General features: G+C 37.2%; 1 protein-coding gene across 3 annotated transcripts; it reads right to left on the bottom strand.

The window, feature by feature from the left end:
- Positions 1-734: 734 nt before the first annotated feature.
- On the bottom strand, positions 735-17286 carry LOC119993507 (DNA-directed RNA polymerase 3, chloroplastic). Of its 3 annotated transcripts, none has more exons than XM_038840664.1 (18): positions 16357-17283; positions 13443-13655; positions 13174-13307; positions 13010-13079; positions 12445-12506; positions 11898-12015; positions 9703-9816; positions 9220-9351; positions 8218-8634; positions 6848-6898; positions 6006-6076; positions 5593-5830; positions 5148-5222; positions 4949-5038; positions 3331-3378; positions 3135-3249; positions 1963-2066; positions 735-1418 (listed from the first exon to the last, which is right to left on the bottom strand). In XM_038840664.1, exons 1-18 carry the CDS (start codon positions 17167-17169, stop codon positions 1308-1310), a joined length of 2976 nt encoding a protein of 991 aa, XP_038696592.1. In that variant the 5' UTR covers positions 17170-17283; the 3' UTR covers positions 735-1307. The 3 variants fall into 3 exon arrangements, with proteins under 3 accessions (XP_038696592.1, XP_038696593.1, XP_038696594.1); XM_038840665.1 differs by having other exon boundaries at positions 12445-12503; positions 16357-17282; XM_038840666.1 differs by lacking the exon at positions 8218-8634 and having other exon boundaries at positions 16357-17286.
- Between the last annotated feature and the right edge of the window lie 242 nt (positions 17287-17528).

Here is a 17528-nt window from a genome sequence, read left to right as displayed (position 1 = left end):
TTCCTTAGAACAACACTCTTCAGCGCACTCACTTCAGGGTGAATTCTGTCCTCTAAATATTTCTCTGTTTCATTCTCCACTTATTTCTTATCATCTATTTGCTAACTTGACCGTTGGAGATTCATTGACCGACACCACCAATGTGTCAAGAACACCCATGACCGTCATTTCTCTCTTCAATTTGTAAGTTTCTGGTGGCCCCCGTCGACATATCATTATGAGGCGATCTACGACGGGATATGTGGTGGAGGACCATCAGAAACTCGCAAAGATTATCCCCTACCTAGTCATAGTTAGAATTCACATATCATTTTACTTGTTTCTCCTTTTTCATTCATGAGATATAATCTGTTCTTGAATAATCAACACACAGTGAGAGTATCTATAACCATCAATTGAAATAATAGTTTGTTTGAACCCCAAATATCAATGAAGGTGCTTCAGTACTTCAATTGCTAAAAGAAAATGGTTACCTTCTTCTAAATTTTGCCAATGGACATAGTAACAGAATGCTAACTCTATAAGCTCAATCATTATATATTTCTTTGGATTTTCATACCACTCATTACTATGATATTGGTAACTTACATTCAAGGACTTTTGGCGTTCAATGCCTCAATCTAAATCATATCAGGGAAAACATTGATCTCAAAGTTGTGCTTTACAATCAACCACTGGAAGTTGATTAGAGCAATACTGCTAGTTCTCAAAGCAGAGGCATCAGTACAAAGAAAAAGAAGAAGAAAAAGAAGAAGCTTCATTTCATCTCTTTATGTATGTTGCCAAAAACTACTTGTCATCTGTAGTTTACATACTACATTTAATGTGTCACTGCTGCGGAATGGCTTCGCCGTCTTCTCTCTCTATGCTTATACATGTACAAATATACAATATACACACCACATAAAACTACTTGAATAGAATTGGTATGAACTGTGACGGCTCAGCTCCCACAGCCGGAAAAATAGCTGCAAGTATCCACCACCCGCCTCTAAATAAGTCTCCCGTGTCACAGCAATGCAATAGAATGTTCACTTGACAAAACTTGATTTGGCTAGCCTGATGGTCATCACACCTGCTAAATCACTCACCTACTTGGGTGAGTGGTTGCCTTTCAATGAATCTTTTGGTAGTCCAGAAAGACTGGCATTTGATCGGTCGCCGATGTTATTGGAGCAAACTCAGGTTTTTTGTACTTTAAAAAAACCAACTTTTAGCTCCATTCGGTGTGAACATGCCATTGTGAACATGCCATCGTAAAACCTGCCAATTCCAATGGAAGTGCAAATGCCCTGGTTGGGTGAGAATCAGTTAAAAAAATATGGGGATTTGAGAACCTCTTGCATGTCAAAGTTGCCCCTCTGTGGGAGAGGAGGGAATTTCAATCTCGGATATGATGTCTGGAAGCTTTCAAGCAACTGCAGAAAATGACAAGTTATTATGAAGGTCAGAAAACAAAGAATTGAAGTCGTCCATAACTGTGGCTAAAGTAGCAGAGAAGAATGAGATTGGTATGAGATATCGAAAGTTATGTGATTGCACAACTGACACTAGAAAGAGAGGGAAAAAAAAAATTGGGAAAAAAATATACCAAGAAGCAGCTTGTCGTATATTCTTGTACACAAAATCATAACACTCTGACGCCAAGTTTATACTAAGCAGCAGCTTCTTGTACATTCTTGTACACAATCATAACACTCCAACGCCCAAGTTTTTAATAAATTAGAAACAACCAACTGAACAGATTTTCCAACAGAAAATGCTAAGCATGTTTGATGTTTCACAAGCTAGGATGGAAAGAAGCCATTGCCAAAACATTCTAATGAAGTTAGAAGATAAGTTCACTCCCTTCCCCTCCTGACTAACCCGAGAAATATTTGTTTAATATATTTTTCTGCAGCCACAAAAGTTTTCTCTGAAGTGTTTTCTTGCAAAAGTAGAGGAGCAAGGTCAAGAACTTACATTTTCCAGTATTGGCACTCTATAGAGCTCCACAAATTTTTCACGAAGTATCCGATTCATCAAATCCACATCACATGCATGTGTCCAGAAAGAGTCATGCACGCCTGAAACAAGATTCTTATGTAAGGACATGAAAATATACAGATTCTAAAATAAGTATAATGTGTAAGAAGATACTACATCAATCCTCTTTTACACTTATCATATCTAAGATTACATTAATAGCTGTTCCTTGACATCTATATCCTTCCTAATTACTGCCATGGTGTATTTAACCTTCCTCTTTTCTTAGTCACCGGGATTTTCTTTCACTTCTCCATGCCCAGATATTTTGCATCTACATTAGACATAGACATACATCTAAGAACCATCTTAAAATTTATTTCCACATCTCACCTAGAATTGGATACCTCAGGTCTATAACTTCATTTCTCTCTCTCTCTCTCTCTCTGTCTCTCTTCTTTCTTTCTTTCTTTTTTCCTGATCGGACAGTCTATAACTTCATTTCTTATATTTCATGTGCCATCACACATCCACTTCAACACACTTATTTTCACCACAAACTTTTTTTGAGCCAAACCCCTTATATTGAAAGCTCCAAGCTTTAGAGCGTATTACTGTTTCTAACTTTGAATTAACTCACAACCTAATCTCAACAACAAAGAAGATATCATTTGCTAAAGAAAGTACTTGAAACCTCGTCCCAAATAGATATGTTTGTTCCTCATAGATTAGAAAAAAAATAAGCAAATGCCACAAGAGTCCCTTTATGACTGGAAACCCTTTCAAGGTCAAGGATATCCATGAATTAGGGGAAACTTCAATCTCAACGCATGATGAGTAAAGGCATGCACCCAAAAACAAAACTCCTCCAACTGAAAAGCATTCATTATCCTTTCAGGAAAAGATATCCAACTACTTAAAATTAACAGTCAAGTATCATATAACCTTTAGTTTTCTTTTCTTTTTTGGAACATCAAGCTCCAACTAGCATTAAATGGAACTTCTAATAAAAGGAAAAAGGTGGCGATAATATAGTTAACAATTTTAAAATCAATATTCGAAATGAGATTTTCAACTAATTTAAAAAAATGATTCTAAAACCAACTATTCTGCCTGTACTAGTCTATATAATAGGTTTGAGCTGTCTATTATAAACAAGGAAGACAGACCTGCAAAGCGTAAATCAGCATCCCGGCAAGCAACAGCAGTCATCATCATGTGTGAACCATCTAGTGAATGCACAAAATTTGGAGGAAAAGCAGTTCTCTGTTTTCTGACTTGAACCTGGCATTGAGAGGGTGATATTTTCGGTCAATACATATTATTAAATATCAGAAGTAAAGGAATAAAATATCTACAGCTTACGGAATTACTCTCCCGCTGCAAGGCGATAATCTGAAGAGAAGTTCTTATCTGCAACACCAAGTCCAATTATCACTCTCACGCTACACTATTTAAGAGAGATAAAACTTAGGAAGAGAGATGGTGAGGCAAGTGGGCCCAAATTAATGAAAAAACAATTCAATAATATGCTTCCAACTTCTAATTTTATAGTCCAATTTCTAATTAGTTTAGTGCAACATATATCCTCTATATATGTTGTATTCTCTTTTGATAAGAAACTTCAGAAGTCTTTTCCGCAGCTATGATGTACTTTAAAGTTGTGTTTGAACTTATTATAGGATGCCATGCCAATGAATTACTAAGCTTGATATGAAAGGAAATTTGACACGCAACCTTAGAAACCATCTTTTATATCTTTTGATTGCAATGATGATGATCATAAACACTCAGGAACCGGTTTGCCATCAACAACACACATCCCCCCCCCCCCCCCCCCAAACAGAAAAACCCCCTAAAAACCGTATTTTCTCTCTATCTATTTCCAGAGGAAGAAGGCCCTAATATCCCACCTTTAAACCCCAAACTACCCTTCACATTTCAGTTCTACGATACTATGCCAAATTTCCAGCTAAACCAGCTTAATTGTCCACCACCACATGATAAATCTCTAAATTCTTAGTTTCCTTTGCAGTTTTGTTATCCACATGAGAAATATAGAGGATGACTCAATCCCTGGTAGCTAGTTGTCCTACATCAACATCCTTCCATATTTTAGTGTTAGACAACTTATCTGTAAGCTGTAAGAGCATCCACATCAGATTACCTAAACATTGGCCTGTCTGTAAAATAGGGAACAATTGTAGAGAACTTATCAAACTATAGCTCTGCATCATATTACCTAGAGGGTCCCTATTTTACAGAACATGAACAATAGTTCCCTACATCTAGAGAACCACTATTCACTTCCCTAAAATAGGGAATTTGTTAAAGTAATCTGCTGTAGGTGCTCTAACACTACACGGTCATATACAGTTGGTCTTAAAACTAAGGAAAATTTTCTCAATGCAGTGACATAATCAGTACATACTTCTTCTGAGAGAAATTCACTTCATTTTGAACAACCCAACATAACATAAAATTTAACTGATCACTCCAACTTCACCTCCAATAAAATGAACATTTCACCGATAGAGATGGGAACCCCCCTAATAATTCTTTTTTGATGTAATACACCTTTGGGTGGTAGACACTTGCATTTAAAGTGATACCATCATGGTGTCTTGCCCTTGATTAATAAATTTTTATCATTCAAAAAAATATGACAAGGTGAGTAATCACATTAACGATGAGGAACTGATGCAAGAAATATGCAAATTCTATTAAAAGCAATTGCATTTTCACATCTAATATGGAAGATACATCTATTTTACCAGGTGCATAATTTATGGGCACATTAGATTTGCATCATTGGCGAGCACCACTAACTTTATCAGCGCTACTGTCAATTTCAATTTGGCAGTATGGTTCAAAAATTTTACATGAAGCAGCCACTATTTATAAGCCTTAACTTCAAATTATTGCACCACAGAGTAGTTCAATCTGCAATTCTAACATTATATAACTAAGGTACAACCCTTACCAGATGTCGTTCGCTTTTACAGTAAGGTTGCACAACAGGAAGACCAAGTGGAGTAGTCCACTGCACTGGTTGATCTTCAGAAGCAATAACCTGCAGAAGTTTATAGTTCAAAATGAACAAAATTACAGTCCCACACTCTAGAATCACCATTCACTGGCTGACGAACTTTTGACTTCCATATATGTGACAACATAGATACCTTTGCACAATCGCCAAGCCAACCCATTATGCCACGTGCAGCTTGGAATATCTCTCCAAGGGCAGTCAATGTCACCTGTAAAATGTTTTTCACATGTGTGGGAATAAATTAAACTGAAGAATAAAAAAGGTAACATTATGAGAAACTCTTAATATAGCTCTACATACATGAAGTAAATATGACATCCATGACACCAATAGATTCAGTAAATTTGGTCTGACATGACATTTGAAAACTCAAGGCCCGAGACAAAGTAAACCAGGAATGCAATATATTATATTACTTTACCTTGAATTGCACCAACTTTTTTAGTGAAACTTTCTAGTAAAATCCTATTTAATTTTGGATTCGACAGCACAGCAAAACAGACTGGAATTTCAGGCAACAATTCTGTACTCAAAACAGGAACAACCTATACCTTAATATTATAAGGTTGATGACTTACTTTAGCAGCATAACAAGCAGCAGAAAAAAGAAGTTTATCATCTGTAATAAGACCCTTCTCCTCTAGTCTTTTTTTTATTTGCTCTCGTGCCCCAATAAAAGTGACACCATATACTGAAGTCATCACCGTCTGTTTAACCAACTTCCGATCAACCTGATCAATTAGGACCTTGGCTAGTAAAGCATTTGGATTCGTAGCAGGGTCCTTGTTGCTGTCCCTTCTGATAATTTCATGAACCCTGCCCAGTAAAAAGCAGCTTAGGATGCCATCCAGTATGATGCCAAATAAAGAAACAAATAAACACAAATCATGCATGCATGTTCAGAAAGAGAGAGAGAGAGAGAGACTGTTGACTCCCATTTCCAGATAAGATTCAAGTGACAACTTTTCCTACTTCCAAGACAATACTATACCTCGCAGCAATTTCCGAGTAAACATCAGCAGGTTTCTCTCTAGCAACTAAGTTCACTGCTGCCGCTTCCATCTGAAAAACACAACCAAATGGAAATAATATTAGCATAATTGCAAGTTACAATCAAGCAGGAAAATAACACTTCCACTCATTGCATAGTCAATAATTAGATATTGATAATGCAAAAGAAAAGCAACTTCTGTGTAAAATTTCTAAAGCGAAATATTCCTTCATTCTCCAAAGAAAAATATAAATTTCCGTAACTTTATGTTGAATATTTGAAGATTTTTTGCATATCAAGTAGGATTCCAGAGGCTCGATGTCAGAAGGGATAAACTAGTGTTTGAGGCAAAGGGCATTTAGGTTAAAGTAGCAGATGGCTGGTTCACTGGAGTGCTGTAGCTAGTCAAATTTAGGAGTATCTTAATATTGGGTGGCAGATGACTCAAAAATAATTTTATGAAACGCATAAACAGAAGACTGCTCAAGCCTATATAACTGAAAGTGCAACCTAAACTGACGTGATAAGTCTGCCCATCCCCTGATGCCAAGATTTGATCGTTCAGGTTCTCTTTCTACTTTCTGTTTGCTGGGCACAAACATGTGTTTGTAGCCTGAGTAGGGGTGGATGGACGAGAGAGAGTGGTGTAGAGGAGGAATCAAAAGCTTGCCTGATACGAAAGGGTATTCTGAAGAAGAATGAGCTCTTTAAGTTCTGTATTTTGTTTTGCTCCAAAACATATGTACAATATAGAAGGAGATCACATCCAGAGAGTGACTTGTAAAGATAAATCATGTGACAACAAAAAAATGATATATACATGAGCCAGTAAATAAACCTACATTGTCTCTCCCAAGGGCAGCATAGTGCTGCAGGCCATTACATGAGCCATCCTGCAATAAATAAATTCTGCATCATTTTTCCCTTAATATGAAGACGAGAGAAAAGTAACGAAGAAACTCTAGTTTATTCCAATACTCATAAGAGGTAGAAAGGGTAAAGACAACAGATCAGATCTATAGAGGCAAAACAAATCACTAATGTGCTGCAAGGTGGGAAAGACTCTGACCACTTTTTTTTCATGGTACACTTGAAAGGAAATTATAATCATGAATGTCTAAAATCTCACAAACAAGAAATAAACATGATTTATGCAAAAAAACAAGACGAGTAATTTAGTCTTTTACATTGAACAAGGTGGTAGAGAATAAGACCGCAATAATGAAAATTTTGTTGTACATACCTATTCAACAGTCTAGGGCATACCCAGGGAAATTGCATCGAGCAGACAGAACGATTTTCTAGCACATTTTCTAGTTCCTAATGTGATAATGGCTATGTAATTTGGCGATAGGTGTAATTCAACATATTAGATAATTCTAGATATGATATAAACAAAACTTGTACACAAGGTTCGGGTGGGCTCAGGGAGACAGGATGTACACAGACCTTACTGCCAAATATGTAGAGAGGTTGTTTCCAGAAATTGAACTTGTGACCTCTAGGTTGCGCCCCTGCAACTCTGGACCACATGTTCGCGCCTATAGATAATTATGGACATACTTTGAAAATGGTGTTTCAAACATGAACTTCTATACAATCAATTGTGAGCCATCATACTCGATGTACCCTAAAAGGAAAAAAAAAAATCCCTAATGGTATATTTTCTAGAAAAGTGAAAACATCACCAAGACTATTTGATTCTGGCAGAAAATGTGGACTAAAATAAGCTCAAGGCTAAAGCCCTTCCAAATAAGACTATTTGTGTCAGGCAGAAAATGTGGATCCAAATGAACTTAAACGCTAAGCTCTCTATCAAGTCTTTCCAAATTTAAGAAGCACCCATTACAAGCGGCGACAAAAAGAATTTGTCTATTAATGGAATGAAAGAGCCAAAAAATCTAAGATATTGAACCTGTCACAAGAGAAATGCAAGTGAAGGTTCCCTCAAATTCTAAAGATACAATTCAACCAAAGAAAATCTATATGCAAAGGATATCCACTATAGTTCCATCAACTAGTAAGGGTTGCACATAGTGTGCCGCATAAGGCAGATTGGTTTAATATGATTGATTGGAAAAAAAAAGAAGTCTATCCTAACCTTGTTTATGGTATATCTCAACTTGCTAAAGCTCATCCTCCCTAAAATTGTCTACGGCATCTATCGTTTAACAGAAGCCACAAAATAAAGTCCTGCCAGTGCAGCTCTTACCTGATGAATTGGCAGGTGGGATATCACTGTATGAGGTGACGAGTTCTTTAAGGCCTCCGAAAGATTAATACAAGCAGCTAAGCACTGAAAAGGATCTTCTGCTGTTAACCACCAGCGCTTTCCATTAACAGGGTTTTCTGCCGAATCAAAAATATCATCCAGATGATTCTCGACAAATGCAAGGCGACCATCATGAGAAAGCTTCTCAACCCCGCCAGAGAAAAGGTTTGCTAAATGAATCTTCAACCATCGTAATCCAGACCTTCCTAATGGTCGTCCTTCAGCAAATTCAAGAACTCCTCGACACAAATCAGAATTTAGATGATTCAAATGTGCATGCATTGGATAAGCACGGCCTCGAAAATCAAGATTGTGAGGATAATAAAAGCCTTCCTCATTTTTCAATTTTTGAGCCACCTGTTCAAATGAGTGTGCTTAGAATCCATGCTCAAAAATTGAAACCAAAAGCATATGATGGAGAACGATTTGTCAAGGCACAGTCTAAGTCAAATCACGTTATGATCAAACCACATTAAGATTTTGAGTTGTCCGGTTACCCACTTAGCCCAAAAATGACATGGCTTGAATAGCAAATCTGACAAGGCTAACCAATGCTAATGCCAAATAGAATGTGCAATTAGGATTCCACCTTAAAAAAAAAGTCACATGCACAAGGCTCTCATAGTGACCAGGGGCGGGGACAGGCAGGATATACGTAGACCTTACCCTCAAATAGTATGTGGAGAGGTTGTTTTCAAGAATTGAACATATGACCTAAAGTTTGCAACCCTGAAACTCTACCACTGGGCCACTAAATTCGACCTATAAGGCTAAATTGTACCCTATGTTAGCACTTAGCATGACTAGGTTAACCAGTTGACAGATTCACCAACTTCTGTCTCCTATCTGGTTTACCACAACTCAATGCTACTACAATGATTTAGGATACGCATATATGAGTACAAACACAAAGAAAATTCACTTCAGAGAAAGAAATCTCACAGAGAGTTTAAGTTCAGTGTCACATCGTAGGGAATGCCTCTCTCGATTAATCTTCTTTATTTTTCTCACATTCCATTTCCATTCTTGGATGTCTGTTACATCCTCCGAGTGTGGCTTCTCTGGTATGGGAATCTGCAAACCAACAGAAACCCATATTTGGGTAAGAAACAAAAAAAGGCCTAAAAGCATGAGAGCCTGGTATAAAAAGCTACATAATAGCCTACAAACTTCTTCAACAAACAAACCAGTAAAGTTTTGAACGAGGATGACAAATGGAAGAGATTAATAATTTGATATTATTGACACAAGATACATATTCCAAGGTGAATCATTTCATGTTGAAATGCCAAGTATCATTCAACCGACACAACTCATCCAAAGAGAGAAAGAGAGACAATTTTTCTTTATTTCTTTTTCCCAATGAAAAAGAATTTTATTGAAGCGCAAGAAAGTGCCAAAGGGAGCAGAGCAAGATGTGCTCACATCTTCACGATCAACTAAGCCTGCAATTTTGCCACCACTTGTCCAGATGCTCTCCACCACAGCAAGCACTCGCCTATTCACCCTCCATTTGGTGCTTCCAAGGGTATCCAGGGCCTGTTCATGAGCCATTACAGAAAACAATTAAGTTAAATTGAATCCCGTGATGAACCAAGAGGACGTATCAGTTTCAAGTTATAAGCAGAAGTAAGATCCTCAAAATGATAAGTGTCAGAAAAACTGAGCTCTTAGCTTGATGGTAGCCTACTTCATAGGACTTGAACTTGAACCGGGACAAGGTTCGAGTCCTCTCTCACAGTAATGATAATGATAAGACTAAACATGAAATAAAAAAATATGGGGCAATGCCACTTACACACGTGCTCTTGTTGATTTACAGAATCAAACATGTTAATGATAGTTGATAAAGTAAGAACTGAAACCAACAGAGAATATATAAAATATCAATTAAAATTCATGGGAACCATTACAAGGAAGGGGAATAAATTTTTGACCACATGCTTCTTTTTATTTTAGCTAAGCACCTCCAAAATCATCTAGAAGTTGAAGGATCCAGAAAGGATGAGTCTTCAACTGGGAAGCCATTTGGGGAAGAATCTTGAAAATCAACAAGCTCAAAAAGAGAGGTGGGTTTTGGTGAATATTTATTATCTTTCGAATAAGTAGACACCATTTCATCTTCTCCTCCATTGTAAGTGGTCAAGGGGTTTGGGAGAGAGTTCTTGATGTCATTGGATGCTCTTGATTAAAGCCTTTCTAGTTTGAGATGAAGCTCAATGTGTGTTCCTACTTCCATGTCTTCAAGGGAAGAAAGAATTTGAACTGCTAAGGTTGGAGAGGAAAGAAAAGCTTTTGAACATGTAAAGAGTAAGTCAGAAGATGTCATGGGTCTCTGGATCAAACTCACAGCTATTGGATTTATGGATAATTCAAGTTTGATCAATGGTATTTAATATTTATTAAAAGTCATGGACATCTCTAATCTCTGTTTCTGTTCAACAGGGAAAAAAGGAGAAGAAGATTCAAAAAAGCATTATCACTGATGCTTGCAAATAAGTTATTTTTTAACTCAGGTCCACTACTCACTGATACTCCAAAATTCTGAGTCTTCTATTGCACACCCATGTAACAAAGATTTTCAGCAGATGCTCTTCATTATTTGAACTTCAAGCTAGCGAATCATTATTATCTGCAATGCAAACTTGATCCATCTAGTCCCTTTTCCGTTATTTTATTTATCAACAAGCAGCAGCAAGTGTTTGAGCTCAGTCAGATGGCTGCTTGATGTAGAAAGCAAAAAGTTCCAGAAAAGGATCAATTAACAGCCACAGAAACCAACAGTGATGGTGTAAAGTTAATCTGGATGATATTTGACACTCATAGTCTTTGGTATATATTATTAAGTACCACGTTTATATTGAATTTTTATTGCTACTTTTATATTTATTTATTTATAGTATCTTGTCTTATATACTCAAGTTTACTCTAATTTTATAGACTATGGTTACTTCCATCATTTCTAGACTTGCTGGAATAGCCAGTCCATTTTATCTTATGATAGGATTGTCTCACATCGGAAGATGTGGGAGCTAAGGTGTTGTTTATAGGGGGAGGTATGAGCCTCCCTTAGTACCCAAGGTTTTCTAGTATGGGCTGGGAGGCCTTGGGTACAGCCAGCCCATATGGGTGGGTGTCGGTTGGGCCTTGGGTGCTGAGCGTGTATGGGCGCGACTCTATCATCTTACATTTGTTTAGTCAAACCAACAGTTCAAGTAGTTTACAATTAGAAGTCAAAGTACCTATAAAGTTAGGAACTAAGGATCACAAAAAAATCTTTACATATAGATCTTAAGTTTCTCCATATAATGGACAAATAGCTTCTTAGAGAATTTTAAGCTGGCTGACATCCAAAAGACCCTGTTATAACGCTTAACAAGCTATCTTCTGTTTTTTCCTTCTGTTTCTCCTTTTAACATTCTCTCACATTCAAATATATCCAGGCATGTTCAGTTATCATTCCTACTCTTTAAAGACTAAAAAATTTACTTTCACAACACAAGAACAGCTCGAGATCTCCAATAACTCATCTCATTTCAATTTTGAATTCTGCTAAATAAAAAAAGCTCATCTCATAAGCATAAAGCCAATTATATCAAATATAGGGAACATCAACTTACCTCAAAAACTTTCCCCATATCCTTTGCAGGAACACTCTTCAGTACATCTTGTTGCTTCTTAGACCCGTGAGTGCGCATCAGATAAGAAGGTAAAAATAAGTGGCCGCCCTTGTCATATCTGATACAGTATTAAAACATATTTACAACCAATGTCCCAAATAACTTGAAGATAACAGAGTATTCAGGAAGGCTTATTGCAGTACAAAGTTAACCCCTTACTAAAATTGGAAACAAAAGATAAAAGCTATACGAACTTAAAATTACAAAGCACTGGCAGCCTACAATGCCAAGAAACAAATTTTGGACAAAAAGAAGAAAAAAGGTCGAGGTGCAAAAGGGAAACCTAGCCAAAAACAGCACACTGTTAAGCACTTAATTAGTTGTTTGTCAATCAATTTTCCCAATTGTTTGTTTACAATGGAAATATGGCAGACAATAACATGATTAACTACATTTGATTTTACAGCCACCCATTACATTCCCAAGGCAGACTTTGCTGAAAGAAATACGAAATTTATATCACTTCCAACTTCTATACTATACATACCCTCTCCATTTCTTAGGTGGCACCAGCATCGGCACATAAGGAATCAACATATGCTTAGCCTGCTTTAGAGGAAAGATATCAGACATAACTTCATTAGCAAAATGTCAAGACACAAAGAATATAATATTGATCTAAATATTTGGAACACAAACAACATTTTATCTATATCACATCTTCAGCAGCACTTCCCTGCTCTAACCATTATCCGAGAATCAGGGAATAGCTACAGTACAAATCAATTCGCATCACAAATAAAAGATCAACTATTTTTAAATGAAAAATCACTTCACTTTACTCGAATAAGGACACCAGAAATAAAGGTAGCCTATGGCAAAGTCCTTTGAATTATTTGTTAAAGATAGGATACCTAAATGTTACATTATAAGCTGAGGCAACTAAGAAACATTTTCATTGAAAATTGATTATTAATGGATAACTTTTTTGACAATTAGGTTCCAGGTGATTCCACAAAAAGCATCATAATTGAAACTACTTGAGCAACAAGTCAATGGTGCAATTCTATCATAAGGCAACTACATGGGAAAGAAAGAGATTCTTAACTCACAGATCTATCAAGCCCAGTAAGAATAAGGGGATCACATTCTATAACTCCGTACTTCTTTGCTATTCTCTGCCTGCAAGGACAAAAAAGTGATTCAGCAGACAGACGTACAAGGTATTAAAAAGTAAGTAAGATATTTTCTTTCATGGAAAGAATATAAGTCTCACCCAGTGTTCTTCCCCACAGTTTTCAATTTGTGCCTAAATGCAGGTCGAACATCAGGTGGAGTATCTGCTGACTGATTAACTGGAGGTTGTACAAAAGCTGTTTCAATCAACAGTTCAATCAGACGGCTCCCGAGCTGCACAATTGCATTAGGCCAGCGCAGAGGAGGGGAGTCAGAGGAAGATATTTTCATTATTGAGAACAAAAAGAAAATCTGTAGAAATAAATGAAAAAATCCATTCCAAAAGGTAGAAATGCGGAAACTGCATACCTTAGCTTGTGTATCTCTACCCCAAGGTTTAGTTTCATCATTTTTCACTAGCTTTTGCACTTCAGTGAGTCTTTTCCTTTTGATTAAGCTTTTCACGCTTTTCACACGTTTCCTGACCATCTCCTTGTCCTTTTCCAGACCATCTTGAGAATTGATTATTGTATTCTTTTTTAGGTAATCCTTCGTTTTCTCCAGGAAACTATGAATCCTAACCTGAGATACGAAATTAAAAAGAGAGAAAAGTCTTTAGAAAAAAGAGACATTCTACACAGTCCCTAAAAGCAGCTGGCGCTAGTTGGCATATAACTTCACCTTCTTCAACACTTAATTCAGTACTGGTTCAGTAAAGTCAACTTCGACTACCGAACTTAAAATTGAGTTAGGCATTGCTTATTTTCACTTGCTTTGCCTATTTGCTAAGCCAAAACAGTGTTTTTAAAAAAAAATAGGTAAAATAAGCAATGAAGAATTCAACCATGGTAAGTAAAACTCATTGGGCATGTTTATAATTATTACTCGGTGCAAAGACAAGAGGAATTAGTAAAGTCAACTTCGACAACCAAACTTAAAATTGAGTTAGGCATTGCTTATTTTCACTTGCTTTGCATATTTGCTAAGCCAAAACAGTGTTTTTTAAAAAAAAAAAATAGGTAAAAATAAGCAATGAAGAATTCAACCATGGTAAGTAAAACTCATTGGGCATGTTTATAATTATTACCCGGTGCAAAGACAAGAGGAATTAGTACATCATTCAAGGTAGAATAGATGAGCATTCATCCCAAGAAAGAATCCACCCATCTAGTAGAGTACTATTTACTACAAACAAACAAAAAAAAAACAGACAGGTATACATACATTTATCACATCTGCATAATCAAAGAACTAATAGCAGAAGTTGGATTGAGACAAAATTCTGTGTATTTTCCCAATTATGACAATCCCATAGATAAGACAATGGATGAATGGTACTAGGAAGGAATCTTAGAAATAGGTATCTTAAAAAATGAGACATCCTTAGAAAATAGATGCTTTTTGCTGAAATCTTGAGATGAAACGATTAGATGCCAAACACTTCATTGCAAGTAGGGGGAAGGAAGATTTTATAGTCTAGTCAACAGATGTCGACTCAGTAAATCATCTCACGAATCAATAGATCACATCATTCTTCAGTCCCCGAACCAATAAGGTTTGGCCAATTGTTTTAAATGTGGCAGGCATCAATTGGGTGACCACCAACTCTATGGGAAGAGAATTAATTCCCCGAAGTTGTCTTCGATGTCAGACAATTGATATCATACTCTAAAGTTTTAGTGCTCTATACGTTGTATCAATCTGATTGAGGATATTAACAAAGCCTTCCTATAATGTTCGGGTTGTACCCATTTGGTGCCTTGATAAACTTTGCATCCAACAAAAAGCTTCATGGGAATGAATAGCAAACTTGGTGGAAGAGGATCTCACAGCTTGGAGTTATTGCAACGAAATGCATAGAGGGAAAGGACCATGAGATTATAAAGCTGCAGGTCCAGTAACACAAGAACTAATTAAGGGTAGCACAATGTCAAGCTGAGATAAAGCCTGATAAGGTAGCATACCACAACAAAAGCTTGTAAGGTTCAATATATGACATGGCACCTTGCCTTCATCCCCAACCGATCCTGATTCCTAGCAGCCTACTTAAGTGAAAACACCTACCATAACTCCTGACCCCAAATTTAAAGCTTTATATCAAGGGATCCAACATATCAGTGCCTTGTGCTCATGCTCCTAAATTGTACAGTTACCACTAATCTTTCACAGAAAAGAAAAGAAAAAATAAAACAGGCAAAAAGAAATCTAAAAAGTCGAACAAATAATTGAGGTAAAACTGAAAGAACACATTCTTTTCAGCTAAATCCCTGAGATAGAGTTGATTCTGTGCAACAACTCATGTACCCGTTAGGCTTCATGTATAGGTCAAATGGGAACAATGGATCAAATAATTATGCATACAAAGTGTGCGATTCAGCAAGCAGGCAATTTATAAAAAAAAAAAATGAACCAGATAGGAAGAAGAAAAAAAGAAACTGAAAGATTTTTAGGGTCAAACTTATCATTAAACTGAAAAACTAAAGGACAGAACTTATGCTCCTTCTGATCAAGTTCAATACATTGAGTGCCAAAAGATTTTGTTTTTGGGCGGTGGCTATGACATGACAAACGGTGCTGCATTATTTGATGGTATCAGCAGTTTGACAATAGGGAATTTATTCTCATCCAATAACAAAATATTCATTGATAATGCTTTCTCGCTACCATGAAGACAGAGTAACAAAACTAGATCCTTCACCACCCACATTAGTAATTTCTCCCTTTCAAAAACTCCCCCATTCCATTTTTCTAGATTATGCATCAACACTTACTCACCAAACGTCCACTACTGTATAACCTACAGCATATCTTTATGATGAGAATGACAGAAGGGCAAGCTTCTTTTTGACTGCGCAAATGACTCGTTCTCCTCTTATTAGTGCTACATTGAAGCAATTTTCTTCAGTTTTAATTTTAAATTGATTGGGAAATTACACCTATTCTAAACTTTTCTGTGTGCAAACTATATCAATCAGAACAGCTCTACACCATAGGTCTATGTAAGCATAGTTGAGGCTTATTAGTTCCAAAGCAGAAAGAAAAATATCTCAGCATACCCATACATCATAAAGCCGTTCTACTTCCATGCAGTGACTTCTCTAGAATTTAACATGTTCCATGAAGTTCAGTCAATCTTTCTCCTATATGATATATTTTCATCAACTGACCCACATAGGTGATTTTAACTGCAACTAAACAAACAACAAGGTCCTGGTAGCTTAACATGAATGATGAAACTAACAGCAGATTGTGACTAACAAAAATGAGAACCAACATTCCTCACCTCCTGCTCAATAGCCATGCCAATCTGCACTGCAGCCTGCACAACCTGAACACAGCCATTGTCGTGCCCCACCATCACCAACCCCATCAACTTATGCATAACAATGAGCGCCATCTTATCAGCCGGTAACAAGTCAATGTGGGGCGCAAAAGCTACCTTCTGCTTCTTTGACCGCTGCGACTTTTGCTCTGTCTCTATTGCATCCCTCAACGGCTCCAACCACCCCAAGAACAATCCCTTGACATGCGGCAAGTTCGGCGCCAACTTCCTCTCACACATTTCCCTCTCCAATTGCCTATACTCCTCCACCATCCTCTCCCATGCCTCAGTCTCTTCCTTAATCTGCCGCCTCCTCAACAGATTGTACTTTGTCTTCTCGATTTCCTTGCACTCTCGATTCAAATCCTGGTTCGTTTTCTTATACAAACCCTTCAAGAAAAGGGTAGAAATCCATGGCGGGTCCAAAATGAAGATACTCCTTCGTGATTCGTGACTGATAATTTCACTAGTTTCGGAGTCTAAGTCGGTGGGTATTTGAAAACTGATCGAATTTTCGAGATTCTCAATGATATTGTCCTGAACCGCGTCTCGAAAGGGTTGGAAGTGAAGTGAGGAAGAGGGGGATTTGGGGTTAACAGGGAAGGGAGAGGATGAGGAGGAGACTGCCCCCGCATTGGAGAGAGTGTGAGCGGTAGGGGTGGAGAGGAAGTGGAGGTTTTTGTGGGCTTTGGTGGATTTTGGGGGCTTAGGCCATGTTGGATATTGAATTTGAGCTCTGTGGCTCATGGCGTAGGCGGCTGTTGAAGAAGCCATTGGAGATAAGGTCTCTCGGACTCGGGGGAGGCTCGGGCGAATGAACAAGAGAGAATGAAACCTCTCTAAAACCTCATCGTACACCCTCCTACTTCCGGAGATATTTTTTTGTCCGTTTTTTTGTTTTTATTCTTAAAAATATTTCCGATTGTATTCTCTCACTTTAACATTTTCGGGGGTTTAATCCCTACAGTTTCTCATAATGTAGATTTAGTCCTCCCACTTCCCTCTTCTCCTCTTTTTTTTTTTCCTCATAAGAGTAGTGTTACACTAAGAGATTCATTACTAATTACAATTTACAAAGGTGGGCATTCGTTACAATTACAAACCTAGTAAATATAAGAGCAAAAAATTGCCCT

The sequence above is a fragment of the Tripterygium wilfordii genome, chromosome 23 (assembly GCF_013401445.1).
Source record: "Tripterygium wilfordii isolate XIE 37 chromosome 23, ASM1340144v1, whole genome shotgun sequence".
Classification (NCBI taxonomy): domain Eukaryota; kingdom Viridiplantae; phylum Streptophyta; class Magnoliopsida; order Celastrales; family Celastraceae; genus Tripterygium; species Tripterygium wilfordii.
This window is presented reverse-complemented; position numbering and strand designations above follow the sequence as displayed.

What these genes read in the sequence shown, in the direction of transcription:
- LOC119993507 (XM_038840664.1), bottom strand. Translation starts at nt 17,169, where the DNA reads ATGGCTTCTTCAACAGCCGCCTACGCCATGAGCCACAGAGCTCAAATT. An exon ending in TTACTGGGCTTGATAGATCT is followed by an intron (nt 12,507 to 13,009) that starts GTGAGTTAAGAA and finishes TTTCCTCTAAAG; the next exon opens with CAGGCTAAGCATATGTTGAT. An exon ending in TGCAGCGGGAGAGTAATTCC is followed by an intron (nt 3,250 to 3,330) that starts GTAAGCTGTAGA and finishes TCTCAATGCCAG; the next exon opens with GTTCAAGTCAGAAAACAGAG.